A 27,868-nucleotide genomic window follows, 5' to 3' on the forward strand; every position below is an offset into this window, starting at 1 on the left:
ATGCATGTAAAACCAGAGCTTTGGACTGGTGTGTCATGCAAGAAGCCACACACTGCTAGATCTAACGAGGGGTGTCTAATGTAATCAAAATAGGTATTTTCAAGTCTCTAATGATCCCTCCCAAGGAGAAAAAAAAAACTAAAGCCATTCATGTAAAAGATTAGAGTGAAGACACACAAAGTGGTTTTCTCTCAAATATAAAATTAGCTGCTAGCTAATAAGCTAAACGTTAGAAGTATGATAGACACCCCAAATATAAAAGGAGGTGAAGACGGGGGGGGCAACTGAAATTTTGAAGTTCTACAATAAGAAAGATATAGGTTTGTGGGAGTGCATGCTTAGAACGATGGGAATCAAAATTTCAAGCAACATAAGAAGGTCTAATTGTACTTAATGGAGCATCGATACCAAACATTTAGACTTTCAAACCTGCCACCATTATGCCCCTAAGTTTTTTTTTTTTTTTTTAAAGAATTGATGAGGTTCTAAGTATGAGAAACACTAGTTAGAAATGCTAGTTAATTCTGGCCGCGTTCACTGGTGGGTATGATACATCGGAGTTAAAGGCTCTGATCCACGCATTCTGCGTCAATATTCTACGGTCATGTTTTCCGTGATACTCTGAGCTGCACTGAACAAACCGATAGGCTAGAGATAAGAACATGTTTAAAGCTCAGAGGCTGAGGGGAAAACCACAGGGAAGAAGACGGCCGTCTGTCAGGATGGCAAATTATGGACCTGAAGAACCACGTGAAACAAACGAGAAACAAAGAAATTAATATGTAGGGCTTGCATAAATCGTGGGATTCGGGGTGATAAAAATCCAGAGTTGATAACTCTGGCTGATTCGCTGCAGATGTCTTGTACACATGGGAATTATATTTTGAGAGTAATTCTATCCTAGACTAAACAGTTTTAAAAGGTAACAGGGGCAACTGGATAAATTATACACTGGTCTATAATGATAAAAGATAACAACGTCTTCACCATTTGACTTTGTGGTGATGCACCCCACCACTGCTGCTGTAATAAGGTTTTTTAAAGCTCTCCAAGTTATTAGGCACGTGACTGTAGCGTGGTGGCATTGCATTTAGCATTACTGCCAAACATCTCCATAAGGCTGGCATAGAATCTGCTTCTGAAACTGCAGACCAAAGATAAACATGATGATTAAAACGGCACTTGGCAGGTAACTCACATATGCAAGTATGGAAGTTTACATCAGTACAGTGTTGCTCACTCTGATGTCCAGTCTGGTGCGTGTACCTGGTCTGTTATCAACTATGGACCACCATAATCAAGACTGGACAAACTATCACAGAAGTTAGCTGGATTCATTAATTATGTTCACACAACTATTCCTATTTTACTTTATTCTATTACCTTATGAACCTGCAACCAACCAACACGAAAATTTTCCAAGACATATATGCCGTTTTGTTTTGTTTTTTTTATTAATACCCATGGAACCGATAATCCATCGGGCTTTGGGATAGTAGATGCGTACAAGTCTGGAACAAATGTATTTCTATGGCATGAGAAAGGCACTTTACAGGTTTACCAAAAGACCAAGATCTCTCCTGGGTTCCTTGTGAGTGAGTGAACACACTTGTACTAAATCTAAGCTTCACCGAATGGGTGACATGGCAGAACAGACAGTATTAGGGGCTTAGACTTATATACGGACACCTGCTAAGATGCACAAACAGCACACGAGGTCAGGCTACCCGGCATACAAGCACTGGCTGAGCCATCATGTAATTTATTAAGAGCCGGCTTGGCTGGAAAACCAAGACCTTGTGACTCAACAGAACGGGAAACAGCGTCCCCAAAAAAGCCCTACTTAAAAAGGTCTTGAAGGCATCATCAGAAAGTATACAGGACGGAGGACACGTTCTGAAATGGGAGCATGTATAGATTATGGTGGGAGCTGTACGCATCTTTATCAACAGAAGCAAACAGTGGAGCCCCACAGGGTCGGATACTGCAAACAGGACACACGGGTCACTCCAAAATCCTCATGCAGAGGTTCGACACTTCAAGAACTCCACAGACAAAGGCTAGATATCCCAATATGGGTGGGGTGTGTTCCAGAAGGACACCAGCCCAATCACCAGAGCTCAAGTTGCTAAAAGGGGATTTAAAAACCAGAGACTCCCTTCCAAATAATCCAAATTTAATCTGAACAACCATAGGGCTCTCCGGAAAAGTAGCTGTCGAAAGAAGGCTTCCATCTCTTCAGCTGATGGAAACTGGAAGCCTTCCCTATATAGACTTCCAGGTCCTTGCTGGCTTCATGCCATCCCATAATGTACACTGCCCTGGCTGAAAAAACACACAGACCTACAATGCAAGGTACATGCAGATTTTAGTCCTCTCACCACCTGCTATAAACACGTGAATATTACAAACTGCCTATCAGGATTAACCACAAGCCACCCAAAATGTATGTCTGTGAGATTAGCTTGCAAAGTGACACCTGTTATGATGTGGCATGTAATAAAGAAATCGGGACATTACAGTTACTGCGGCAGCACTACAGCAAGTGCAGCCTTGGTGCAAAAGACACTTAAAGGGAAATTCCACCCAAAAAAAGCGATATTAAGTTCCTATTGTTCACAACCAGATAATATCCTGTATTGTATTGCGCACGCACCTTGTACAGAGAACTGGATGTTTAACAAAAACATTTCATTCTCTGACATCAACAAGAGGCATTTCTGTTCCGAATTGTGCTTCAAAATTGTGTAAAGATACAAACACTCTGGGAGAGAAAAAAAAAAAATCAACAAAATTCTTCTAAATTCACTCACAGCATCTATTCCTTATCCCCATTTTCAAAGGAAAATTCCAATACAGTGGTAACACTTCTATTATAAGTTGGGAATCAACTAATTCTGGCCTACAATCCTTGGTCATCCACAAATCCCTGGTGCTATGAACAGGTAGAAAGCAGTGAAGGTGACAGGGCAAATGGCCACCTGAATCATGCGCAATTCCACCCAACACACTTATAGGAAACTAGCAGCTACATTTCATACATCACAAAACCAGACATTATAAACACTCAAAACTTCCAAATATGAAGTGTTAGCTTTTAGGTAAATCTCATAAAAACTTCCCTAGTTTCCCTCCATGTAAATATAGAACAGGACACAAATGGAGAGAACGCTTTACTAACTCTACAGATTAAAAAAAAGGTACTATAAAGCTGGTTATTAAAGAATTACATATTAATTCTAACATAAATACAAGATGACATCCAAAAGGACAGTTACATCCCGCCTTGGCGGCACTAGACATACAACGTACTCACAGCTCAGATTTTGCCAAATTAATATCCCAAAACAGACAATTAACCTCATCTGTCAGCATAAAAAGAATCCAATTAGGAATAAACAATTCACTGATTGGGGGGGGGTGATCCTTCCCCTGAGAATGGACTGTTCTTCCACTCAACCCAAAGGCGATGAGAAAAGCTCACATTTGGGTTGAGAGAAACATACTAAACAACAAAAAAAAAAAAAAAAAAAAAAAAAAAAAAAAAAAAAAAAAAAAAAAAAAAAACATCCAATAGAGGCCTGACGTGGCCCTTGTGTAGCTTAACAATGTGCTACATGAGTCCTACAGCCCTCCAAACTGCGTTGAGGTTAATTTCACAAAAGACGTGCAATGGCAGGGCAGCCTGGCACTTCAGCAGAAGGCCTCCAACTGTTACCCGATTTCACAGCAATGGCAAAAGGAGCCTCCAGCACATTTAATTAATCACCGGCACCCGGCCTGGCTTTGCAGAGACCAAAATGTGTGACAAGAGCACTAAATTAACAATTTAGACTTTGAGAACAGCATTTCGGCTTTTTCACCCCTCTGCATAAAAGCAAGAACTTTTTCAAATGCCGTAGTTTGCAATGGTGTTGAATATCATGTGATACTAGCCTGCAATGTTCTCTGCAGAAACACACTTAACGGGAACCAAAAATGAAATATTTAAAGCAATGAGTAGCTTCCAAATGGAAAGGTTTTTGCACAATGTCCAGTTTGTGTCTTGTGTGTTTTCCTGTGAATTCCCTTCTGATGAAGAAGAGATGCCTCCACACACAAACGCACACACACTCGTTTTCTTTATTTCTCCACATGACCAGTCATGCGTGCCTGTGTCACAGAGGCCCTGCTCTTATACCAAAGACGTTTTCCTGCCCCAGGAAGCGCCAGGCCCTTACGAGCACACGGCTGGGCATGCTAGGGTAGCTTTCAGGCAAGGCAACAGCAGAAACCCAATCGGTCCACAGCACTGTGTGTAAGTAAACCTTCAGAAAATAAGCTAAATATGCACATAAATACATACAGGAACCACCTCTGTCAGCAGTTTATGTTGTGTGTGCACATGTATGTATGTATGTATGTATGTATGTATGTATGTGTATACACACACACACACACACACACCCTTTCAAGTTCACGTCAACGATAATCTAAGGTAAAATGTTTTCCCACATTGAAAACGTTCACTTGATTTAACTAATGCAATATTCCTCCATGCCCACAACCCGGCTCTGTACTTCACAATGTAACACATCAGTGTTTCGTGTTCTACTGCCTTTACTTGTAGTTTGTCAGTCAAAAACTTTTAAAATTATGCTCCTCATACTGACCAACCTGGCACAGCACACCAAAAAATAAAATAAAATAAATATATATACACACACACACAGACACATGCATGCATACACACATATACATATACAGACCCTGTTCTTCCGGACGCTTTCTGAAATCTGAACAGGAGTGACCTATACCTTTCGGGTCCCGTTAAAAGGTGTTTTGTCATTTGTACTACAGAACTAGTTCGGGAAATACACAAAACTACATTAAAATAACCGCCCAGCAACTGACTCCGCGTACCTCTAATACATTAATAAGAATGGAATTGTGTAAAACACGAATCGCATGAGCCTGTCGAGCTGTAAAGGTGCATAAAAACAGCACGATGGCGTCTGTAAAATGCAGAGATCGCGGTGCCTGTGCGTTTTTCCCTACGGCGACCCACCACTTCCTCGTACACGGAAATAAGTCTTCAAAACACTTAAAGGCGAACACGTCGAGCCATTTTCACCCGGTGCTTATTAAACTATCCGCCTTTATGAAGCGGGTCTACGGTATAAAAAAAATGCGACAAAACCAATCGTAAACAAGACCTAAGAACATCACATTAATAAAAAAAAAAACACACATAAAACCAATCAGATGGTTTAGTAAACATCACAGCACAACAAATCTACGCAGCCTGGCCTTACTGGATCACATAATCCAGAAAATCTGGTTAGCGTTACCCCGTTAAAGGATGTACTATATTCTCAATAAAAGTGACATTAAGGGCAGATACCCTCTGTAAGCGGATGGCACCCCTTTTCACGGCCTGCACAACATGAGCGATCGCTCCACATCCGTTCCTATATAGCAGGCGTGCAGCAGCCCAGCAAACGGGCACGACTGAATGCATTAATATGACAGAAAAATACAGCATGCATGTGATGTCCGAAGGGCCGTGTCTCCCGCGGCCGACACCTACCGAGCAGGAGCAGCCGGTGTGTGGCCCGGTATATCTGCTTGTCCTTCTGCAGCTGTTTCTCTATCTTTTTGTTGGCCTCCCTCTGCGCCTTCTCCTCGTTTCGCTGGTCCTCGGTCTTACCGTTGCCCAAACAACCCATCTTCCCAAAAAAAAATAAAATAAAACCCCGGTACCGGGTTCGGGGGGGAGGAGGAGGAGGAGAAGGAAGGGAGACGGGGGGGTGGATGGGAGGGAGAGGTGTGGGGTGGGATGGGGGGAAGGAGGAGGGGGCTGATAAAATAAAAATTAAACTATTCCTAAATCCCTAGGCTGGCCCACCAATTTAACGCCCCGCCAAAGATTTGTGACATTTATATCGCCTTTCGCCAAGTTAAGCCAGCGGACTCTGCGAACGATGCCGTTTTGGTAACGTAATTACTGTTAACTGCGTGAAATTGCCTAAAATGTATCAGTCTGTGGGGAAAGGGTGGCAGTGCCGATGACGACAAGCCGGGCCGCCCTCCTGCACGGTTAATTACTCTTATTTTTTTTGCTTTTTTTTTTTTAAATCACACGGCACACATTTTATGCATTTAAAGGCATTAAATGTGCCGCCGGCATCCTCGGCTTCTCCGCGAAATGACAAACGGCAGTAATACCGGGACACTCGCGACGCCTTTTCCCGGTGAACAGATATCCCGACACAACCGATTTAGCAAATTTCCTGCGGCGAATCCATCTACTTATCCTGCACGAAACAAGAATTTCCTGAAATGTAAGTGTAAGAAAGGGGAATATAAAAAATTCAAGAGGTCCGAAAACGAAGGACGTTATTTTTTTTGCTTTTCTTTCTTTCCAATCTGTCTACCAGCACTCGGAGACAGAGGCACGAACAGCAGAGAGAGCCTTGAAAAAAATAAAAAATAAATATTCCCACTAAAATGACGGAATGTGGATCATTTTTGCCTGGCTCACGTTTGGTAAGAACCTTTTAAAATCCACGAATAGATCCAGTTGATCCCACAGTGTCTTTCAAATTCAGTTTTTTTGCCCAGAAATTTATTTTTTCCTCCCCCTTTTTGCGACGGTTCTTGCTTGCTGGGTTTGCCCGAATCCAAAAAAGGCCCTTCTCGGTCTTTTTTTTTCTGTGGCTGCAGTTTTGTATTTCTCCTCACATCCGAAAGCTTCCCCGGCAGCGGTCACCGATCCCCCTTTCCGCTCCTTTTCGGTTTTATTCGGCTCGTCCGATTTGATCGAATTTGCTGGAAATCCTTCCGTATTTCAGGGCTCTTCGCAGGTATAGCCGTATGTCAGTCCTTAAGCTTTGAATTCCTTCTGAAATCGGGTGGCGATATACATGTGCACATACATACATGAAGAAGCCATAGCTCGCCAGAAGCGATCCCCCCCACCCCTATGACAGCGATCTCTTCATCAACAGGCCGTGCCCGCTCCCGAAAAGACGCCGAAAAATCGGTTTATTCGGGGTATTATTAGGCTTTTGCCCCCTTTCTCTGGGAATTGTACATTGAGATAGATAGCGCTGAAGAGATGGGGTGGGGCAAAAGGCTCTCATTGAACCCTGGGAACGAGCTGCTTCTAATCACATGATTACCCGGGACGTCAGCAAGTTGCAATTCTGCAGAGAAAAGGCGCCCTCTTCAAAGCAAGAAGAATATACACGGGCCTCAAATAGCGCAAATCCTACCTACATTTTTAAAAATAAACATATAACATTATTTGGTATTTTAAAATGTCCAAAGGCTTTTATTATAAGTAGAAAAATAGCGTAACGCTATGTTTCCAAATACTTAATTGGATGATAGTACTATGGTTGGAGCAGACCGAAGCACGTTTTCAATGAGTAGGACGTAATATAATGATTTAAATAATCTTTCTTGACGTTATTCATATGGTTTTCAAGGAACCCAAGCGGGTGATTATTCTGAGTTGTAAAGCCGATGTATTTCAGATTAAAAACCCATTACAGCCTTATAACAGACTGCAATTTAAAACACCATTTTGGTAGGTAGGGACAATAAAAAAATAAAATCAAACACGCACTTGTATACATGGGTTAAAAGCCCATCTATCCTTCTGTCCATTCTTTCCATTGTCCATGACCTGCAGTGCAACATGACGACAACGTGGTGCAAGTCCTTCAGCTGGAGGTTTTGGAAAATTACATTGATGTCTGGGGTTCGGAGGGGGGCTCGTGGGGTTAATATGCTCCTGTTTAGCATTTTACTTTTGTTTAACTAGGGTGAAAATAACAATTACCAGAAAGGATCTTTGGTTTAATTGGGCAGGGTGGAGAAAGTATGACGAAACAAACAAAAACAACCAAATAAAAGTATGAACAAAGCAACAGACTACTGTAGAAAAGCCCATTCTTTTCAATAAACACTTATACTGTTAGGGTCAGGATGATCCAGAAACTCTCAGGAAACATGCAATAATCTCCAGACTTAAATAGGATGCAAAGCAGTCACAGAACACACAGTTTTATCAACAATAAGGGCACAACAACACACACATTCCCATACTAAGAGCAACATCATTGAGGTTCATTGAGATTTGGCCAATTCATATTTGATGTGTCAAATGTCAGTGAATTTCTATACTTCTCACTCTCATTTATATTAAGTAAGTAACACTTTACTTGATTGGGCATAAGTACTCATTTACTATCCATCCATCCATCCATCATCTGTAAGCATTTATCCTATTCAGGGTCACCAGAGCCTTTCCCAGAAGCTACAGGCACAAGGGAGGGAACAACCCACAATGGGGCACCAACCCATCACAAGGCTCATTTACACGCCATTCACACATATCACATATGGGCAATTTGGTAACTCCAATTAACCTCAACATGTTTCTGGACTGTGGTGGGAAACCACAGTACCTGGAGAAAACCACACAACAACACAGGGAGAAGATGCGAACTCCACACATATGGCAGAGACTCAAACCCAGATCCCAGAGGTGTGAGGTAACAGTGCTGAGCACTGCACCACTGCATTGCCCTACTCATTTACTACTGAAGTACAAATCATGAATAAATATAATAGCTACTTGAGATAAAAGATGCATCATTGTTCATTAATGATGAACAAACATGAGATCAGTATTTTACTTGTTATTCATTACTTGTTCCTTCAGTAGTTCCTTCAGTAGTTCACAAAGGATAGCAGAATTAACAGACATAGTAAATATAGTAACTATTTCAGATAGATGCATCACGATTCATTAATGATGTACGAACCTGAGATCAGTACCACTGAGTCTACCAGAGCTCATTGGTATAGTAATTTTATATCTAGACACATCTAATATCCAGGCCAAGTACATTTTTCAAAATGTAGTGATTGTGGTTTGGCCAACTAGCAGGTTAATGCCAAATGCAACCACACCTTATTTTCCTACAGACCCAAATGTGGTCGCTGGCACTTTTTAGAGACCGAGTTTCCTGGAGTGAGCACAGACAACTCAAATCAGCAGTTGAAATTTGTGTATTTAAGATAATAATCTAATAATCTAGTTCAACCAAGGGAATTCTCTGGGCATGCTCATAGGGTAGCTAACATAAAAACGTATGGATATGATCACTCCAGTTATACTAGTAGCATTCTGAGTAAGGACCTGTAACCTGATGGTTTTTGGTTCAAGTCCCAAGAGGCATTGTTATTGTATCAAGGTATTTAGCCAGTAAAATGTCCGATGATATGGTTTTTAAAGATGCACATTACTGCACGGAAGAGTCCTCCAGACATCTAAACATAGCCATGAGCAGGTTTGTCGATTCTGGGGGCCATTTCAAAAAGATACTTCAGTGCCTCCTTCCCCCCAGTGTAGTGACTGTATATGACCAAGACGGGCTCCGCAGACCTCGGGGCCCCACACAAATGCACACCACCGCTAAACATACCGCACACTGTTTTAAGTGTAATCATTTCTGGAATTAAGATGCACTGTTTTTTAAGGAACATTCATCACAAAGAATCTCAAGGTATTACTGGCATTTAAGCTGAATATACGGGCCACACAAAGAAGAGTTCCAAGATGGACGGCATGCTAAGAATGACAATGGACATTTAAAAAAAATGCAGAAAAGTCAGATCGTGCATGCGCTGCATATGTGACATGTGCGAGGACGTGTGTATACTAGAACGCATCGGGCCAACGCGTGTATACTAGAAAGCATCACTTGAAAATGCGCAAATCTGAATTCTTGTTTAGTAAACAATGGTTAATATTATACTTACATTCAGTTTACTCTGGCCAACAGCATCAAATAAAATATGTAATGGGGAAATACACAAGGAAACACTGTTTTTTTTTTTTTTAACATAAACCAGACAGGTTGTGTTTTACATGGAATTCAGCCACCAAAGACTGTCTTTTCAGATACTCCAGTTGCATCCATGTTGATTGTTCAGTAAATGGGGTTACTAGTGATATAGCCGGCGTTGACTTTACGTAGTACAGCTCCACCTACCACGGGACACCAATGAACACGGGATCCATGTCAAATGTGTGTTAAAAAAATGTCAGAAGAGCCACTCTTCTTAGGGCTCTTAATGCATGGCCATTGCTGTGCATTATGGGAATGAACAGGTCAGTCAGTTTGAGCAGAAAGCAACATAAGGTAAAGAGGAGTTCAACTCCAAATTGTGAGATCCCACCCACGTTTTTATAGCGCCATCTTTAATTCTGCCGCTAATAATATGAATATAAATCTACGTAAAAACACAAGTCTGTTCTGCCAGTCTTAGCATCAGAAACATTCACATTGTAATATTTTTTTTTTCTTTTTCATTTAATTACATGAAAAGGGGTGGAATTATTCAAATTTTAAAATGATCAAATAGAGATGTGCATTGTTCTAATTATAGACAAGTCTGCATTTTTATCTTTTGCTAATATCATAATTTATTCAATCCATCTTCTATAATCGCTTTTCCATTGTAAGGTTGCCTGCATCCTATCCCAGAGAGCATTGAACCAAAGGCTGGGGATACCTTAGACACTGCCATCATTTACTTTATCAGTTAAATGTAGTTTACCCTGGAGAAAGGCATCTACAACTATGTTTAATGACATTATGTAAACGGGTATATAAACATGGAATTGAGAGGGGAATATATAAGGATATGTTAAATTATAATATATGTCGAGTAAGTTTGGTACAGAAGGAGAAAAGGAAACAGGCCGCATTAGGCACAGGTTCAACACTGAGCAACACTATTATTGGTGAAGGTGTTAACATCAGCACCAGTGCAGCACCTAGCATGGTGTTCAAGGATTAGTGCTGCCCAGTTTGATTAGGACGATGGAAGTAGAACCCTGTGAAGTACTTTGCCGTCAGTGATCCACTAAAATATCTGTGTAAAAATGCTGAACCAGAAGCCACCAGAGATGCTTCGATGGAACCTCAATAGCAAAGCCAACACATTTAAGCTTCAACGATAACGTCTGATCATTAACATTCGAAAGTGAATCTCTTATTACAACCTTATTATTTTATAAAGACTAGAAATCTGACACTAAATCGGCTGGTAAATAAAGATGTCGGAGGGTGTGCCCTAGCTGTGGGGGGCAGAGACAGGTCGGCTCTGCAGAGCATCTTCCTTTTGCTCTAGTTTGGTTTCCAGAGCTAATAGGTAGCTACACGTCAAGGACAACAACGTAAGAGAATAACTTTTCTAGCTTTGTTACTCTCTTTCAGCCCAGAGCTCCACCTTCTTCCCGGTCTCACCCTGGTACAACAAAACACATGCTATTATGGCTGGGGCTGCACTTTGACCTCCTTGTTTATTTGCAGCTCCCACCTAAGATGAGCAAATAAAATGAGTCATTTCCACGTGGGGGCCTGATAGGCCGGGATTCCCCAAATCTTTCATCTTATTGACATCTACTGAAATGTTTGCGTTACTGTCTCATTTTGATGCAATGAATGATTTCTAAACCCCATTCAGAAATCAGCAATATCTGAAAATATAACACTCTGTTTTATTAACAGACTAAGTAAAAATGTTTGTTTTTGCAAGGGAATCCACTCAGCGTTCGTTTTTAAGCAGTTACTGCCTTTGTAGGTGACAGGTTCTCAAAATTTGTCCACGCAAAAGACAGTTAAACCAACACACATGGTTCATATTGTATAGCTGTGTCCTCAGTCACTCCTTGAGAAATACAAACGGTCAAAAAGCAAATACAGAGGGATTTTAGGCACAGCTGATTTAGGAATCATCTTCTCATACTTCTCATGGGTAACTTGCCTTATTTGTTGGTTATGCATTACACACAAATTTGTTTGCAGGCAGAGTAACGCAATGTGCCCAAATTATTACAGCCATTTACTAAAAACCACACTTCCAACTTTTCATATTACAAGGCAGACATACCTATGATTTGCTACCTTGTAATTATTGTCAGGGATTAAAAGGAAAAAAACACACAACGGCTCAAGATTAGGAACATACATGGAGAGTAGAAGCTAATTAATCATGTAGTGAAGTTTTATTCAATGAAAGGAATATGACCAAGCCTTGGGCTGTTTTGTCTCGCAGAGCATTATGGGTAAAGCCATCTTTGGTTTAAGTGTCTGCTCCAACCATAGTGCTATCATGAGCCATTTTAACTGCTAACACAGAACGCTTGGGTAGTTCTTTCATAGTTTTCAGTACTGAGCTGAATGTTTTCCCTCATATTTAATAATGCCTGGCCGGCTGTTTATCTTAGGGAAGGTCAATCGTCTCTCCCTGCATGCGTGGCTTCCACACCCACCATGACAGAGCAAGGGCCGTCGGATTCTACTTCCCCCTCCTGTTCCAGTTTACATTCTCCAGGCCACTGTCTCAAACACAACTAATGGGACACACTTTCGAACCCCGAGCCCCGCTGGGTGTGGGATGCCCCCACTTCCTTGTGCGCCATCTTCTCATACTTTTCCCCACGAACAGTAAGTTATCTCAGATGACACCGGTATAAAGCGTGGCAGCCATTTTGTGGAAGGATGCCCACCATACATCAGCTGAAGATGTCAGGACTTATTCGTCCCTCTCGATATGTTTTAATGCCTTTGGATTTCGGATTGGACCTGAAATAAAATCTAGACAGGAGTTACACCCATATGGATTTCAATGTATGGTTGTCATGTGATCTGAATGACCACAAAGAGCTAGGGACTCAGTTTGTAGTGTCATTTGAAGCCTAGTGCTCTCATGCTGGCCGTGCTATAACACAGGTATTTTAGTTTGTTCAGAAGAAGGAGCACCTCCTGCTGGTCAAACAATATAACGTCATGAAGAGTATTATTCATGACTACAATTAACAGACATTGTTCCTTTGAAGACAAGTGAAGACTGTAAATGGAGGAAGTTTGCATTTCAGAATAAACAAACTTTTAAAGTTGATTAATCAAGTCATGTTTTCTCACATAAAAAAAACAGAACTAATAAGCTATATATCTGTGTAATACGTCTATATTTGCTCAGAAAAAGATATTTAGCATTAGAACATATGAAACTCAATATCAACACAATAAAAAGTAAACCGGCATTTCTTCTGTTCTCCAAAAAGTTATTGATATCTTGCTGGATGGCCAGATGAACACCACTTCAGCTCCCAAACACCCCAGCCATTCCATGCTTTTCTTAAATTTCACCACAAGCTCAATTAATTAATCAACCTAATTATTTAAATAAGTGAGGTGTCGATTAGCCAAACAGCGTGCGCTAGTGGTCGGGTCATAAATCGTATGGGAGTATTAGATGGTTGCTGCAAATACTGGGGTGATTTTTGAAGAGGTTTTGAAACGGATAAGCTGACAGACTTCGACAGACATAAAATCATAGATTGATACCATGAAGATAATATGAAGATCATTTAAACGTCATTTAGCTTCCTACTGCTGTGTCACAATGTCACATATGGGTTAAATGCAGAGGACACATTTTGTTATTGTGCACTGTGTGCTGTAGTGTGTGAACAACAACAATTAATCACTTTCACTATTGAGACATCCCCACTGCCTAAGACATGCACCGTATATTTCATTAAACATTACTGTACTGTATAATTCATTATACGTTATTCAATTACAGGGAAAAAACCAAACATTTGGAGGAGTTACTAACAGGTTTCATTGTAAACAAAACTTAGTAAGATGTCGTGACTATAGATTCTACCGGCGTGCTGCAACTTTACCTCTCAATGGCAGCGAGAGACCTTCCAGTATCTGCTTGTGTAGACACTCCAGGCTGACAGTGAAGAATGTAATTATACTGGCAAACTCGCCTCATAGCTATGCTTAAGTCGACCACAACCATATTTCAGGTCACATTCCACAATTACTTACATGCAAGCCGTCTGAACGTCAGTGATAAGACTACATTAATACAACTCCAGTTATAACTCGCTACGCTGGCTTTTTAATATTTACGTTCTTGAAAGAGCAGTTGATAACTTAGTTCCTCAAAGGAAAAACACGGCAGGCCTAATGCACTTAGTGGCCCTATATTCGTAAACTCAAATGTTAGAAAACGTTAATCAAATGAGGACAAGTGTTGAATAATAAAAGCATCACTGTTCGTTGCATATGGCAGGTAGCGTAACGTTGGGGGCAAATTAAAAAAATTATGATCCAAAGGTGAATCTACGTTTTGATAGAATCCTGATTCATGGATGTCCTACTTTAGCAACCTTATATGAGATACTTGACCTGATATGCAGCAATAAATACCAATCAAACTATAAAAATGTAATATAGACAAAGATACCACGTATATGCATAGCTCAAGAGCAGTTGCAATATGAATTCTGGCCAGCAGAGGACAGGCATTCCACTTAAGGTGGAGATGGACAAAAATAGTATTCTTACGTTTATTTAATAAAAGAAATTAGTCCTCCATTAAAGGCTTAATGATCTTATGGCTAAGATTTAAAACAGCTGAGGAAATATTTAGTTTGACCAAGTGCCACTGAAGAAAAAGGTTGCACTTACACAGTAATCAACATAACAGATACTAGATTATATGTCAGATTGTAGTAGTATTAGCCTCTTTGGAACCTAATGTTACAAAGCAACCTTTCAATCTGTATCTTTCTGTGGCTCATGCAAAACAGCGCCATGTTAGCATAGCTAAGCATATATAACCTTTGCCTTAAAAATAATTAACCTTTTCCTAGCTACATGTTCATTGACACATAAATTCTCTTGACCATGCTCACAGCCTACTAACATACGGTGCCTGTTTAGAGTCAGCAATACATTGTTGTGGGAGTTTTTTTCTATGAAAGTTCACAGGACCACCTTTCCAGCTGAAATCCAGCGAGACTCTCCAAAGAAACACAAACCAGGTGTAAATGGTGAAGTTATTTCATGCTGTTTTTAAGTTAGGCTGAATGCTCAGTGAAATTAAAATTGTAATGGAGAAATAAACATCTGTTCCAGTATGTTGATGAGTCAGTATCTTTAATGCAAATTTCCAGCAGCCAAAGACTGCGTCACCGACCTAACAGCACAAGACTGATTTTGGACTCTAAAGAGGACCTTCACAAATGATGACACCAACTTCCTTTGGGCTGCGAAAAAGCCGACTGACCCTCTCACAGTTTGCAAAAGTTCACCATGGACCAGAAAATGCTGGATTTATTCGAAACAATAAAAGTCACATAAACCTTACAGTACTTAGCACAAACGCAGCATGTGTCAAATTGATCTGCTACAGGTGATCCTTCAGTCTCATGGCTTTATAGACCCTTGGAAGTAAAACCACTCACGGTGCTAGGAGCAACATGGACAACATCACAAAGAAAGCAAAGGATTCTGAGTTGAATGAGTAAAACAAAACAACAGGATCGTTGGCTGGTCTGGTGAGAATGGAGAGCTAGGAAACTGAATTTGGTTTGCTGTTATTTTCCAAACATTGTAATATTTCCAACTTATATTTCTCTTTTGTTTTGTATGTTTTCCTTACAGGTATGTCTAAAATGACAGAAACTAGATACATTACAAAAGAAGCTAAGAGGCGAATTCCAAATAAACTGTATAAATAAATGTGTCATGCAAAGCTTTTTGTATGAATAATGGAATGTATTGGAATAATACCCACACAGAGCAGAGAGATAACTCTGAAATAGCTATATGCATTAAAAGATGCAGTGATCAAAATAACTAACGAAATTGAATGGTCAACTTAGACAACATTTAAGAACAAAGAAGACAAAAGACAAAAACACTGTCAAAACAGGGATGATGTTCGGCATAGAGCTTAATATAAAGGCTTCAGTCAAGACCCCAGGAAGGTTTCTACAGTTGTACCTTTGTTCCATATTTCTAGCTCAAATGAAATATCCAGCAACATAAATAGGTACAAACATAAAAAGTGTGTCGACAAAAAGGGCCACCTAAACATAGCGAATGTGAAACCTCTGATATTCTTATCTATAAATAAAAAAAATGTGCTTAGCTAGGTGTTCTTGTTCCCGTCGCAGAGACTTTTGCAGATACAGCAGGAGCGCAGGGCGTGTCCCACTGAGCAAATTATTTTCAGGACAAAGCAATTAGCAACAGTGCTAATCGCAAGTGTTTGTACATCAGTAAATTTCAGTGTCAAACACCACTCACAAAGGATATCAATGTACACCATCTGGTCATAAGATACAGAAGCACTGAAAGAGCCGGTTCTTTAAGCAGTGCTTAATTTAACACTGTTAGCTTCCAACTTTGCCTGATGACAAAATAAAAACAGCTTTCTTTCTTTGTGAAAGAATGCACAATGCCCCAGGGGATTCGAAGAGGACCGTGGATATGACCGCTCCTTAAATTTCAAACGACATGAAAATCTGGTTGGTTTACAACTGGAAAGTATCTTGAGCACGAATGTCACCATTTTAACGGCGAATTCCAAGCACATTAACCGATTAGGCTGCATTCAGGTGTCAGCGTGGGTCTTATGAAATGGCTCACATTTCCCTGCAAATGCTGTGCACTGAATAAAGAAGAAATAAGTTAGATAAAATGACATCAGCCTTAATCTGGACTGTAATGCTCCAAGGTTCACACTCCTTACATACAAGGTGCTTGTTCTATTATCTGCATGTTCCTCTAGTTGTCAGTTACACTGCTTTGTCCGCAGGACACTGGATATCTAGTTGCTCCAGGAATAGCAAAAACAAAGTCATGTGGTAGAAGGTTTTCCACACATGGCACTTCTGCTGGGGGATGTCTGTCCTCCTGCCTTTTGCAAGAATCACACAAAATCTCAGCCAATGAACATAGTCTAAATACCAGTTTAGCATCTTGTGTCAAATTAGGGCACCAGAATTATGGGTACAGGACATATCAGGTGCAATAAAGGTGACCTTTGCTGCATTCTCTTACCATTGGACCTACCTTCTACCCCAGAAGTTCTCAAGCTGCTCGCCCCACTAGACATTACACATCCTAGCCACCTACTGGCACCAATGAACCTTATGTCTGGAATGACTGAGGTCCCCAGAGGAGTTTTCAAAACAACTGTCCTTCACCACCTACCCACCCAGGGTCTATCCCTACAGGAAGATGCTGGACAACCTTTATTTTATTCTAATAAATACCACACGTCCTCTCCTTCAACTAGCTCTGCATGAGGCAACTTCACTAGTGTATCTTCTACGTAGAATCAAAATGCACAAAATGGACGGAAAATCGTACATTCCTGCGCGAACCGTCCTCGCTCTCCCACTTCATCGCACCCCACTCCTATTTTCTGCCTTCCCCTCTCCCACGTGTCACCTGAGCGGCCGACGCACGCCGTCCCTGCTGGCCAAGACATGAGAATGAGTGTCCAATCGCCCACCCGCCTCGGCAAAGCTGGGAACTGGCCACGGACACATCCCCAGCCACCGGCAAGCTGTCACAGCGCCTTGCTATACTTCAGCCAATTGCATAACCGTCTACTCTCCACCCTTTTATTTTTCACATCGTTATTTCCCACTTTTTTTTTAGCTACCAATTCCTGCTGTCGTTTTTTCGCTCCTTTGCTCTCTTGAATCCTGCATTTAGACATTTTTTTTTTTGATCGATCAATTAATATTTACACTTGGATCTTGAGAAGGGTTTGGCCTAAGCTTTTACCAGCCATCGTCGGTTTCCACAGTACGGCATGAAATGTACAAAAGGATTTAATCAAAGAAAAATGCACAGCTCGCCCAACACCAAGTTAGTGACCACGAGCAGTATCCTAGTGAAGTAACTGCAAATATCCACATAGAAAATATTTATCGAAATGACTTCAAAAAATCTTGCCGTTTCTGCCGGTTTCTCTTAAACTTTTGATGAGAAATGTCAATGCTGTATATCAATGTTTCTCAGCCCAGTCCTCAGAGACCCCCAGACTGTCCACAATTTTGCTCTCTCCCAGCTGCCAACCAATCAGAAACACCAAATCCCTGGTTCAGGTATGCTGGGTGACTGGGTGGGAGCGAAAATGCGATCTGTATGGGGGTCGCTGAGGACTGGGTTGAAAAACGCTGCTGTATATAAATCTTGGTGTATTTTTCCCCTCATTATCAGGGTAAGTTTAGAAATTAAACTGTCCAAGGGAGACAAAATGTCAGTGCCTGTTTATATTTCAGTTTTGACTGAATGTCCTGAGAGTCCCCCCCCCCCTCTCCCCCACTGGTCCCGGCAGACATGCCGCGCTGAGTTTTCCTACCCTGAACATATAAAAAAAAAAAAAAGACAAAACATTTCATAAACCTTCCTCTACTCTGCTTTTTCTCTCCACATCACCGTCCACAGGCGGCCAGACACGCCCACATCTGCACACATCTGCCCACATCTGCCCACATCTGCCCGCTGCCCCATGTCCGCGTAAAAGTACTCAGTCACATTCAGAAATACACACAGTAAATTCATTAATGAATTAACTAATTAATGAAGCCCTGGGTGGAAGGTGGGGGGGTGTTAGCGATCTATGGGGACCATGCTTGGGACACGGAGGAATGCAAGCAGCTTACAAGGCTCCTTCTGTTAACAACTTCTTTAAGTTATGGGGGTTTTACTTTCCATTGTTTCGACCAGTTTATCATATTTTTTTTTTGGCTTTTCCAAACTAGTCATTAGCCATTCTTGCGTCTCAGTACTCCTCTCTCATCTCGGCCGACAAGCTTACCAATGACATTTAACTCACTAGGGGTGACAACGGATGGCAGAATCAACACTAAGCCAAAAACTAAAAAAGATACATACGTTAGTTCCAGATTTGTTCCTTCAATTGGCCCCCTCCTCAATTAGCCCCCCTCACGGAAAAAAAAAATCATCTAGTCATTAAAATCAGAGCAAAAATCACATTTGACTTTTAGTTTTCTAAGGGTTTAATTTGATTAACCGTACTAAACGCTTATTGCCGTTAATGAGTTTTTACTTAATGGGTAAACGACTTTTCAGTTGATTCATATAACTGTATATTTAGAAAGCCATTTAAGTTATTTGCTCAAGGTATGAAAGAACATGCCTTGAAGCAGGGGCGATTCCAGGATTTGACTATTGAGGGGGGGGCGATTGTGGTTGGGGGGGGTCCGGTATTTTACGATACGTAAAGCCTGGGAAAATCGCTACATGGCTCTAGAGACCTTTGCCTTGGACTAGGGGTATAGTTAGAGAAGAATGGGTAGGGGGGCTGAGTCTTTACTAGGGGGGGGGGGTGATGACAAACATATATAATATAAAAAGCTATTGATGACTTAAGCCAATAAATACAAATTTATTGGGGGGGGGGGGGCTAAAAAATATTTTGGGGGAGGGGGGGGCCTAAAATGCACCTAACGACGCCCCTGCATTGGACCAAGAACATATAAAATTCAACTGATAGTAAAATAGTACCAGGATCAGTGAGTACATGAACACTGAGGTGAACGTTTTTGGCATAGAAACCTACTGCTGTGCTTCCAAATCAGAGGATGCCCAAGAATACTTCATTCCATGTCCTCTGAGAAGTACAGGCCGATGTTTTAGTTAAGAATCCCTGGCTTGTCAAACAATCACATTTTAAAACAATGTATTAAATCAAAGACAAAACAGCTTCAGTGCAAGTAATCATTTTAAGAAGATATTTCATAGCTTATCTGTTTTGGAAGATGTATTTGCAATGGCAAAATAATTTCTTTTCATATGGTTTGCAAAAGACTATTTAACTTTCCAACATGGAGTTAGGATAGACATTTTTTTAATGTCTGTGTTAAGAACCCGACAAAACCGTCACACAATATAAAGTCTGGTCTCAAAATGCTGAGTTTCTTGTAACCAAAAGCTGGGCCTGGGGGGGGGGGCATAACCAATAACATGCCCCGTTAGGAAGTCAGTTTTCCATATTCTCTCACCCCTTTTGCCATTTCTCCCCTCTTCACCCTAGCTAACCACCTGCGGACGAGGCATGAGCAAATGAGAGGATGATTAAATTGTGACGGAATGACTCAGAGCCTCAGAACTGCGCTTCATGAGGAAAACAGCCGGCCCTTCCGCTGAAAAGGGGCGCAATCGCCGCTGTAAAGTTTCACTTCTACTTCTAACACGACATAAACCAAAGTGAGCTTCAGCAAGACAAGCCTTAGAAATGACTGACTGAGGCGAGGGGGTGGACTTGTTTGCCTGGCGCCGGCGGTGCAAGGTTGAAAGACAAGCTTGGGGCTCCATAAATGATCCACTCACCTAAGAGCAGCAGCCTGTGCGTCTGTTTGTACTCCCTCTTCTCCGCTTTGAGGGTCTTGTCTATGTTGCGGCTGCGCTTGTTTTCAGCCTTGATGCGGGCTCTCTCCTCGACCCTGCGCCGGTCCCGCATCTGCGGATCGCTGTCCGCTTGTCCGCTCTCCCCATCTATCCCGGCGCCACCACCCGCCCGTCCAGCATAGGTAATCGCAGACTGGGGTCCTATTAACCTGGATCTCAGGCTATAACACATCCCCATAGCTCTGGGCCGGTGTCGGAAAAAACCGTTATCGCTAGCTCAGCTGTCAGATGCACTCATTGACAGGGCGGAAATACCATAATCGCGATGCTATAATCCAGGGGATCGGGTGGGAGGGCGAGTTGCACGGTGCCGAATAGCCAAGAACCGCCGTCCACTCCACCTTGCTGGGCGACCAGCTGTCCAAACTCCCGTCCCAAGGTCTTTTTTTTCTCCCCCCGCACCCCCTATCCTCAGCTCTGACTCGAAATCCAACCCCTTTCGTCGAGCCCGTCTTCCGTTTCCTGATTAAAATCTACAGATGGAAACACGACTTTCCTGTCCGAGACGGAATGGCTTTCCTTTTGCCCCTCATCTCACATGGCTCGCCCTCTTTTTTATTATTTTCTCTCCTCGGCTTAAAGAAGTGCCGGGGGGGGGGGGGGGGGGGGTGGCAGAAAAACAGCACGGCGAGCCACGCTTCGCGTCACGTGACTCGCAAAAGCAAACCCGTGTCAGGCTTCATGTTGCGGTACGCGGGTTGAGCGCTTCGGCTTGCTGGGTGTGAACAAACTTTGATTCTCTTACTAATATTGCAATTTAAATCGTTAATTTAAAAGATCACTGTATGTAGGCCTAGGCTAGTTAAAATTGTTCTTTCGATCTCTATTTGCATGCAGAAAATATATATGGTTCTTTTATTCTGGCTTCATTTTAGGTTTAGAACCTAACTAATCATGACATGGAAAATTGAGGATTTTTTCCTCATATAACAATGGTACTACCCCATTATACTCGTTAGTAACATTCTTAACTATGCTGTATTATAGCTGTGTAGTCGCATGTTACTGTTAATTATTTTTGTAATTTGGTGACTCAACTTGGAACTATTGGAGTCAGATCTTGAGTAAGTCTTACCTACAGTACGAAACACCGACCCTATAAAACGAAGGTAAATGTAGAATAGGCTACCTTTTAAAGGCCAGGGTGCCTACGTCGCTGTGCATTTTTGATTGAAACATCCATCCACGTAAGTTGACCTTATTTTCATCCTAAATCTTGATTTGAATTTAGTAGACTAGGCATCTGCAGATGTTTGTATATTCCTTCTTACTATACACTAAACAGTATCTCCATCATATATTTTATGTTACCTAATAATATGCTAAAAGTAACTCCAAATTTCAGATTGAACTCCAAATTTTAATATGAAAATATTAGGTTGCCCTATACATTTCATGCTTATTTTATATTACATGGGGAGAATATGTTAACAAAATTAACGCAATATCGCTTTTCATATAGTAACTTTTAAATTAATCCGGTAGTAAATAGTCTTTCCTTGTTGTAAATGCTGAGTTTTGCGATTAGTATGAAACGTTGCCGTATATGTAAACCTTCCATATGTGCATGCTTTGAAAACGTCATTTAACAGACTCATTAAATTTTGTATCGAAAAAATGTGACCATGGTGTGAATGTCTGGACGTTACTTCAGAAATGTGCCATGATTAAAGCCAAAATTTCTAAGACATAATGTTATTACTTGAATTGTGCTGCTTCCCAATCCTACATCAATACAAAACTAATTTGTAATTAGGTCGCCTCTTATGTTCTGATAATAAACGCAGTCTGATAATGGACGATTTTGTGGGATTAACGGATGCATTTTTCTTAAATTAGGATGATTGACCTTCTAAAATGGTGGCGGTTGACAGAAGGCGGTTTTTATCGTTGAACTATGGAACAAGTCGCATCATTGCAAAGTTTACATCTACTGCTCAGTGGCTACAGGTTTTTAGCAGTAACGACGGGAAACTGAATTCGCATCCATAAGTATGATATATAATACAACGTTCTAAAATAGGCCCAATTAAACAGTGCAACCATGCATTACATTATTTAGCTGGGTAGCTAAATGTATTCCTAGCCTATATAAATTAAGATTTTGAGAAACAATCTTTCAGAAACCGATATTCTCGTGTGATGTGTCACAGTCTATTTGAAAACTATAGGCTGTATGCAAACTTACTGTATTATGAGTGTCTTTAATAATTTTCAAGTCACAAGTAACAGCGATTGTTCCCAGAATTGGTAGTGTTTATTCTCGTAGCTGACATGTTTATTCAAAACAACGTATGGGCCTGTCTGTTACCCACTTAACTGGATTTCACTCGAGAGATCCAGCTTAAATTAGTTTCTCTGGAGTCCCTCTTGGGACTTAAAACATCCATCTATTTAGCCTCACAAATCCTTGTATGTCTGCAGGCTACCACCGAAAATGCCAAGTTAAACTGTTATTTTAAAGCCACCCGCAACTAGTTTTAACCAATTGTATACAGTAGGTTCATAGGAGTAATAGGCGAAGTATCTCATTGACTGCAGGAGAACTATCTGGGAGGTTTAATGATAAAATAAAATCTCAGATCAGAATCAGTTAGCACAATGCCTTTATGTCTATGCTAAATTTTAGTTTTTCCAATAGATTATGTTGTGACTGTGGTTAGTGTCTGGTTTCGGCCTCGATAAGTTAACCATTTAATTATAGCAACCATTCATATTAAATTACTGGTAACAAAATATGAAATGAGTAATAATTACTTAAAATATATTATTAGTAACGTGGTACTAACAACGCCACTGTCACGGGTTTGATCGCCGTTGGGGCCAGAATCTCACTCTATAGCGTCACATGTAAAACTTTGCTTTAGGGAAAAAATAAAGTAAATGTAAGAGATAACTGGCTGCTGTTCAACGAAATACAGTCAGTCCTGCTACAAGGTGTAGTGACTGACATATTATACCCAAGTCTAATACTATGCGGAATAATATTTGTATTTGTGTGATTATCAGTAGTAGATAAAAGCCAAATGTGAACTACAACACGATATAGTCTTTATGATAAACACTATTTGCACGCAATAACAGCTGTCCAAGTGAACAATGGCGATGTCCGATTCGGTTCTTTTTAATCGGTTCTTTTAGGTGAATTGGTCGAACTTTTTTTCAGATCTAAAAAAAAAAAAAAAACTTTTTGTAGCCTACGTCCATGCACTGCACAGGTCAAAGTCTTATATTATAAAAATCTAAAGTAATTTTTAAAATATTTGAGAAATTAACATATTAAACAAGTAATTAGTTTATTATTATGATTATAACATGTATTATTGTCTATATTGTTATCATTTTCATTTTTATTTCATTGTAGCTGTCCATGGGACATACAGTCCCGTATTTTGCCCATTGGAGATGTTTACGATATAATTTCTTAATGTAGGTTTATTCTTTTATTTAAAATGCACATAATTACATTATTGGCCACTGGTATCATTCTTTTTATTATTTAATTCATTCTGTTTGGTGTATGTTCCTAAGCTTTGAAGGCGTACTCCCCTAACCCTATTTTTCCAATTGGATATTTACGCCATTTTTCCATGCAGGAACGCATTCGTCGCGTTGTGGCAGGACTGACTGTAGTGCACTAAAACACAAATACAAGCAAAGCCCTTCTGATTATGTAACACGCTTTATTTCATTCTTTGCTGCGAAGATAATAAAGTAGCATCGCCACTTCACAGATCTAAGTTCGCAACTTTGCGAGCTCTGGAGCTCGGCTTGCCGAGTCTTTGTGGGCTTCTCCAGGATTCTCCGCTTTAGATTTTTCCCACGATCCCAAGGCATAACGTTCAACTGAATCGATGAGTCTGTTGCCCTTAGTGTTTCTCTGTTACTGAGTGTGTCTGTATGTGTGTGACTGGAATCCCATGCAGGATGTATCTGGTCCACTGCGAGCCTGACAAGATACTACAAGACACAAACTTACAGAAATTGTTCATTTAGATCTGTATTATTTAAATTATATCTATAGCGGTTTAATTTGTTTGGAACGTTTTTTTACATGGTTATCGTGTTATGAAACAATATCGAAAAGCACCTCCATAGCTAAACTCTCGTTACTGTTATTGTTTGCAGTGATATTCCTTCTTATGCTTAAAAGAATCTATCCATCCATCCAACCATCCATCCATTCTAACCTCTATTTATTTTCTAACCTATTATCCTGTTCAGGGTCGCATGGGGTGTTGTAGGGAACATATTAATGACCTAACATAAGCTCCTCTGTTTGTGCACATGGGCAGTGGGCACCTGTACTGGGGGAGAGACGTCCCCGCCACCACGAGTCTTTCACTGGGAAACCCCCAGTGAACCAGGGCTTGCCACCCTCTACAAAGAAGACTGGATCCGGCAGACTGCGCGGAAGAGACCACCTACTGGCGGTTCAACGGGCAGGAAGGCGGACCCAGCAGAGCTTTGTGGAACATGATCAGGGCACAGTGAGACACGTAGGACACTGCTGGCCATCCACTGCATCCCAGCTCATCTCCAGCCGTCTTGACTATGTCTTGCCACTGGACAACGATGGGTCAGGACGAGAGAGTGAGGCTGACGAATGTGCGCAACTCTCCCTCACTTTAATCCAAGTCATGTGCAAGTCATGACTCCAACACTATGTTTGCAGAATCTGACTACGCTCTTCCAGTCAATGTGGCGTGCAGGCTAGGTTCCCCAGCAGTTGAAGGTTGCTAGTATTGTCCACATCTACAAGAGGAATGGCAACCGGCAGCAATGTGACAACCACAGGGGCATCTCTCTACTGTCCACTGCAAGGAAGATCCTGGCTCATGTCCTTCTCAACCACCTCCTTCTACACCTTGAGCAGGGCCTCCTCCCAGAAAGTCAGTGTGGTTTTCGTGCTGGACGTGGAACTGTCGACATGATATTTGCTGCGCGCCAACTTCAATGCCAAGAGCAACACAGCGACCTCTTCGTGACCTTTGTCGATCTGACTAAGGCCTTCGATACAGTCAGCAGAGACGGCTTATGGAAAATCATGGAGAAGTTCGGCTGCCCCAGCAGGTTCAAAGTACTCGACGATGGTGACGAGTCAGAAGCCTTCCCTGTAACCAACGGCGTCAAGCACGGTTGCGTTCTTGCCCCAACACTCTTCAGTATGGTAATCTCCGCCATGCTGACCGATGCATTCCAGGGCTCCCAAGATGGCGTCCGCCTCAGATACAGGACTGACGGCAGGTTGTTCAACCTCAGACGCCTGCAGGCTATCACAAAGGTGAAAGAGACGGTTATCAGAGACCTTTTGTTCGTTGATGACTGTGCCCTCAACGCCCCCAAAGAGCAGAAGATGCAGCATGGACTGCTTCTCCAAAGCCTGTGACGACTTTGGTCTCACCATTAGCACCAAAAAGACCGAAGTCATGTGCCAGCCTGCACCTGGCAAGCCTTACCATGGGCCACACATCACAGTGAAAGGGCAACAACTCACACATCACAGTGAAAGGGCAACAACTTCAGGCAGTTGATAGCTTCACTTACCTGGGCAGCACCCTCTTTCGTGCCGTCAACATTGATGCCGAGATCAACAACAGGGTTGCCAAGGCCAGCGCCACCTTTGGGAGACTCCGAGAGAATGTCTGGGAGCGGAGCGGTATCAACCTAACCACCAAGATGAAGGTCTACCGTGCAGTGGTACTTACAACACTGCTCTACGCCTGTGAGACCTGGACCGTCTACAGTAGACACGCCAAGCAGCTCAACCACTTCCACACAAGCTGCCTCCGTCGACTCCTCCACATCAGGTGGCAGGACAAAGTTCCAGAAACAGAGGTCCTAGAGCGGGCTGGCCTCCCCAGCATCTCCACCCTCCTGCAGAAGATGCAGGTAAGATGGACTGGCCATGTCATCAGAATGCCAGACAACCGACTGCCGAAGCAACATCTCTACGGAGAGCTGTGCCAGGGCAAGCGTACAGCTGGGGGACATAAGAAGCGCTTCAAAGCCTGAAAACGTCCCTCAAAACACTGGGCTTCAACCTCAACTCCTGGGAATCTCTTGCCCTGGACCATCCAACGTGGTGCAGCAACCTCACTAGTGGTGCCCGTGCAGCAGAACTGAAACGAACGGCAGACGCACAAACCAAACGAGCCGCACGCAAGGCCAGACCTGCCTTCACCTCTACCTCAGCACCCACCCATGTGTCCCACATGTGGGCGTACCTTCCGAGCCCGGATTGGCCTCATCAGCCACCTTCGGACCCACAGCCACCATTCTTCCATTTGACTTGGAGCCATGGTCATCTTCGACCACGAAGGACGAACAGAGAGAGGGAACATCCCGGCCTGCACAGAGCTGATGTAATTATTCTCGCCCACTAGATGGCACAATTCCTCATTGAGTCTCATTTTATGTAAGAAGGTTTTCATGCCGAATGCCATGTAATGGAAGGGAAAGAGGGACAGGGAGAGCTTATCTCCTGTACCACTAAGTCAAGTCACAAGTATATCCATCTGCCAAGATGCGTTCAATTACATGGTCACTGGGAGCCAGGTGGCAGAGGACTGTGGTATTTCAATCCTGTCTGATTTCTAGACAGAAGTAGAAATCTTACTTGCTGAAAAGCTTGATATATGCATGCTGTAGGCCTGTACAGAGCCCTTGTAATTTTACCAACCAGGAAAATAGTGCACAAACAGAGGAGCTTATGTTAGGTCATTAAATATTCATTATCTTCCCATTTGGGAATGTTACATTTTTATGGGTTTAAATATTTGTTGCTCTTTGTTGGTAAATGGATGACCTTATATGATGCTTGTTTTTTTAAATAAATTACATTAATAATGCAATAATAAAGGTGTGCAATTATGACCATTAAATGATATGAAGCCTGGAATTATGGCACTTTTTTTCTGGAAAGTTCCTTTTTTGGCAAGGGCATCCAGCAAACATAAAGATTTGTTGTGTAGAGTAAATTACATAACCACACATTAAGAATCTGCATACTAAATATATCAAATTGTAAATTTCATCTCTGCTCTGCTGATGTGCAGTGTGCTGATGTGCAGTGTCTGTGTCCTTCCAGTGTTGTGCAGATTCCTTCCAGGTTCTCCAGTGAATCTGTTTTTTTTTTTTGGGGGGGGGGCAACTTAATATTTAAAATACAAATGCGTATTTATTGGGGGAAACGAATGACATCCACCCCCCTACTCCCGGTCTTATGGGCCTTATGGGTCTCTAAGTTGCATGCATTCTGTCCAGAGTGTTGTCCTGCCTCAGCCCCCCTGTCACCCTGCCTACAATCATTTTCATTAGATATATTATACTTCACTATCATTATGCTATATTAGGATAATTTGTTGACTTCACAGACACAGTTTCTTTATCATTTTCCCAGCAAATGCAAGAATTCTGCATGCACTGAATGGTCAGTCACTTTGGAGGAAAGAATCCTCAAAGTAAATGTGTAAGATTAAAGAGAAAATGGGTTCATGGATAGTCACAGAAAGTCATCATGCACCAGTATCTTCACAAAACAC

The 27,868-nt window shown here is 41.7% G+C and overlaps 1 protein-coding gene across 2 annotated transcripts in view; it reads right to left on the bottom strand.

Moving 5' to 3' along the window:
- gnas (GNAS complex locus) overlaps positions 1-20,912 on the bottom strand; it is a 44,527-nt gene extending 23,615 nt beyond the window's left edge. The window contains exon 1 of one of the 2 annotated variants that reach the window (XM_023795429.2): positions 20,247-20,912. In XM_023795429.2, coding sequence (XP_023651197.1) covers positions 20,247-20,502 — 256 coding nt within the window. In that variant the 5' untranslated portion in view covers positions 20,503-20,912. Of the gene's footprint in view, positions 1-5,569; positions 7,164-20,246 lie in introns of those variants that run through there. The other variant, XM_023795430.2, reaches the window with a different exon arrangement.
- Between the last annotated feature and the right edge of the window lie 6,956 nt (positions 20,913-27,868).

Source organism: Paramormyrops kingsleyae, chromosome 8, assembly GCF_048594095.1.
Source record: "Paramormyrops kingsleyae isolate MSU_618 chromosome 8, PKINGS_0.4, whole genome shotgun sequence".
NCBI lineage: Eukaryota > Metazoa > Chordata > Actinopteri > Osteoglossiformes > Mormyridae > Paramormyrops > Paramormyrops kingsleyae.